Genomic DNA, 3,504 nt, shown 5'->3' on the forward strand with positions numbered 1-3,504 from the left:
TCCCCCTCCATCCCCTCCATCACCTTCTTATACGCATTAAACTCCCCCTCCACCCACTCCATATTAGCCTCCACATGTCCCAATCTACTCTCCACCTCCCCCATCCTCCCCATCGCGTGCCTCACCTCCCTCACCTCCTCCATCTCCACCCTCACCTCAGCCAGGCCACTCCTCAGCCCCTCTATGCTTCGCTGCGCATCCTCCTTAAAACCGTCTCTCGGGAACTTGCTCAAAAAATCTGAAATCTCATCCACGGACGTCCGCAAATCTGAGACTTCAGCCACCGCCCGAGCCAATACCGCCATTTCCCCTTCAACCCTCTCAACCACGATTCCCATCCTCGACTCGCCCTCTTCTATACCATCCATTCTCCTCACCATCCCCTTCACTTCTTCCCCCATCTCAACTTGCCGCCCTGCCAAACTCTCCACCTCTGCTTCTAACTTCTCACTCCTATTAACCCACTCCTCAACACATTCCCTCAGCCCACCGAATTCCCTACCATCACTCCCCCTCCCCAACTCCTCCACCCTAAATTCCATCACCTGTAGCGCCTTAGATATCTCCTCCACTCTCTCTTCAATTCTCGCTCGCCCAGTAGCATCAGCCCATCCCTCCTTCCTGGACTCACCGCGGACCTCTGCCGCCACCTCGCCAAGTTGTTCCCTCACCAAATTGACTTCTTTCCAAACACTTCTCCTGAGCTCCTCAACCTCCTCCCTCGTCACTCCTGCACTCTCCATCGCGACTTCTTGACGCTAAACACATTGTTCATTTATGAATATTCATTATAATATTATAAGATTAATTTCGGAGCGAGCAGAGCATATACCGCAACAACAGCCACTTTCGCGTTGTGCGTGCGTGCAGAATTATTCTGGTTTAACTACGAAGCGCAGAAGGCCGCCAGATGGATCAAATGGCTCCTCTATATGCCGAGGTTCCCGCAAAAATCGAAAAACTCGATTATGCGAACAGCTCGACGAGATATGCATGAAAACCTTAAATGACGGAAAAATGCCCAACCCGGGGATCGAACCGGGGACCTACGTCAAATTCATTGATCGAATCAACAGACGTGGACTAAGTGAGCTCCGCCCCTTCATCACGAAGGCCTAGTTATATGACATTTATGAATATTATTATTAACAAATATACCACACATTTGCCCACTACTCAAACACCCCTCCTCACCTGCCCCTGCCTGAGCTTCTCCTCTACTTCATATACTCTCTGTAAAACTGATTCCAGCTTCTTCAGCCGTGAGCCTACCAACCAAACCAACACTACTACTACCACTACCGAACCACCCAGAACGTACATATGTGTTCATATTTAATATCCCTTTGCATCTCATCGTAGCTGTCCTCACTACTAGAGGGCTCATCCAGACGCGAAGGGGAGGCGGTGATGGTCACCACTCTATTCCCACCTAACGATCAAACAGCGATATTTTGCCAATCTGCCGATCCACTGGCCATACAGCAACAGCGATTAGTGCAGCAAGTAGGCCAGGAAAGAGTTCACGACGATCATGGGCACCCGAAACGGTATCGGTTTCACAGGGGGGGGAGGGGAAATATGCACATCGCCAACTACATGTGTCGGTGCCAATATGAAAATTTTGGGAAATCCTTCTTGGTTTCTGAATATTTTCACTCCAATTCGTATATAAACTCCTATAACTAACGATAAAACTCCTGAACTCAGCTGAGGAAACCATACATACATTCCAACACTCCATTTTACAGCGAATAAAATCAAAATCAACAACCCGACACTCTCGGTGACACTCCGAACCACCACTACCGCTCCTTGGTATCGTGATGAACCAGAAAAGACGAAAACTGATTCCTCGTGAGCTAATACGCATCGATACGAGTCCGACAACGCCACGCTGTTCGCGTTGGATTCCACACTCACACACACGACTACCAGAATTCCTTCTCCTGCTGCTTTTCACTTCCTTCTCCACCTTCCCAAGTCGTTCCTCCACCCTCTCCACCGCCTCCTCACCCCCTCTCACCGCCACCCCCAGCCTCCTCTCCATCTCCCCAATGCCCCTATGCACTTCACCCACTATCTCCTCCCGCTCCTTCTTCATCATCTCCTCACATTTCCCCGCCACCCGACTGACCTCCTCCGACGTCTCACGACACATATTCTCCACAAAGACCTATACACGAAGTCCCCCCGCCGCTACCTCAGCCACGAACCTACCCTCTCATCCCGTAGACCCTCCTCAATACGTTTCCGTGAGGCCTCCACCACTCCTACCCTTCTCTCTAACCCTTCCATCTTCTCCTCAATTTTCCTCTCACATCTCTTCTCTACCACACCTGCACATCCTTTCCTCTAGGTGCCACATACAAAGCCTACTACCAAGACTTAGCCGTAGATCGACAATATCGGCCTTAAATTCATCCCTCTCCCGAGACCCTGTCACCCTAGACTCTGTAATAGTCTCTTTAAACGCCTCCAACGCTTTCGTTACCGCATCTGACACATACCACACTTCTCCTTAATCGCTCTGCTCACCATCCCAGTCACCATCACACAACTACTCGAATATCTATAAGGGCACCTGAGCCCCCTCCTTATATGACAGGTGGTTTCCACCACTCGATCTGCCCTCCAGGCCCGGCCCCAGGGAGTTAACAGTGACTGTGGCTACTACACGTATTGAAATATATCTTCTCATCTCACCTTGAAATTTCCATTGCTAATTATACAAGTTCACACGCGGATCCGGATAGGAATGTGAAGAAACCAACAATAATTTCTCAAAAAATCCTCATAGTTTCCATAATGCGAGTCTTAACAGTATCCTTCCGAGAGCCACACCGCTCGAGGTTCGCCATAACTGTTTTCCCCTCACTAGCTGCTACATGCGGCATGAGAATATTATTCTTTTCATCTCGATACTCGACGAGATACTCTATATAGTAATAATTTACATATCAATACGAATCTCAGTGACGACCGATGGGCCTCAACCATAACTCCGCGACCGGGAATCAGCGTATTCAATTCTTTCCAAACCACCGAGCTCATGAACACCAGCCTCCCCCTTACACTACTCAGATTAGCCTTCTGATCTCGCAGTTGTCGATCAACTTCACCACCTTGCCTCTCCTTCTTACGGACTGCCTGTGGACAATTTTTAAAAAAAAAGAAAATTTAAAGAAATTGCTAATTCCTTACAGCGATTTCTATACCGTTAATTTGAAAATTTATGGAGTCTCACCTTTCGGTGTAACACCCGAGACGTAAATTTTCAGACATATATATATTTTCGCGGGTGATTTGTGAAATATATTCCTCTCCATATCACCGGTGGAACTCCACTCTACCGCCGTACCGGTTACTCTACAGGGACCGTATCCACAAATCTATATTGTTTCCCGGGAGGCCGAACTCATTTTGAATTTCACATATGGCTAGGAACACATTCTTCAATCAGTTTCCAATTTCCATATGATATTGAAATTGGATTGAATGTTC

At 48.2% G+C, this 3,504-nt stretch overlaps 1 protein-coding gene across 1 annotated transcript in view; it reads right to left on the reverse strand.

Moving 5' to 3' along the window:
• Positions 1-2,541, reverse strand: part of Pmar_PMAR001187 (Paramyosin, putative) — a gene marked incomplete at both ends in the record, with an annotated part of 7,334 nt that extends 4,793 nt beyond the window's left edge. Inside the window, 7 exons of the mRNA XM_002780548.1 lie at positions 24-758; positions 1,195-1,268; positions 1,322-1,432; positions 1,936-2,176; positions 2,221-2,339; positions 2,383-2,447; positions 2,495-2,541. Of these exons, the coding sequence (XP_002780594.1) occupies positions 24-758; positions 1,195-1,268; positions 1,322-1,432; positions 1,936-2,176; positions 2,221-2,339; positions 2,383-2,447; positions 2,495-2,541 (1,392 nt within the window). The remainder of the gene's footprint in view (positions 1-23; positions 759-1,194; positions 1,269-1,321; positions 1,433-1,935; positions 2,177-2,220; positions 2,340-2,382; positions 2,448-2,494) is intronic.
• Positions 2,542-3,504: the final 963 nt, after the last annotated feature.

This window comes from Perkinsus marinus (genome assembly GCF_000006405.1).
Source record: "Perkinsus marinus ATCC 50983 genomic scaffold scf_1104296944404, whole genome shotgun sequence".
In the NCBI taxonomy this organism is placed as follows: Eukaryota; Perkinsozoa; order Perkinsida; family Perkinsidae; genus Perkinsus; species Perkinsus marinus.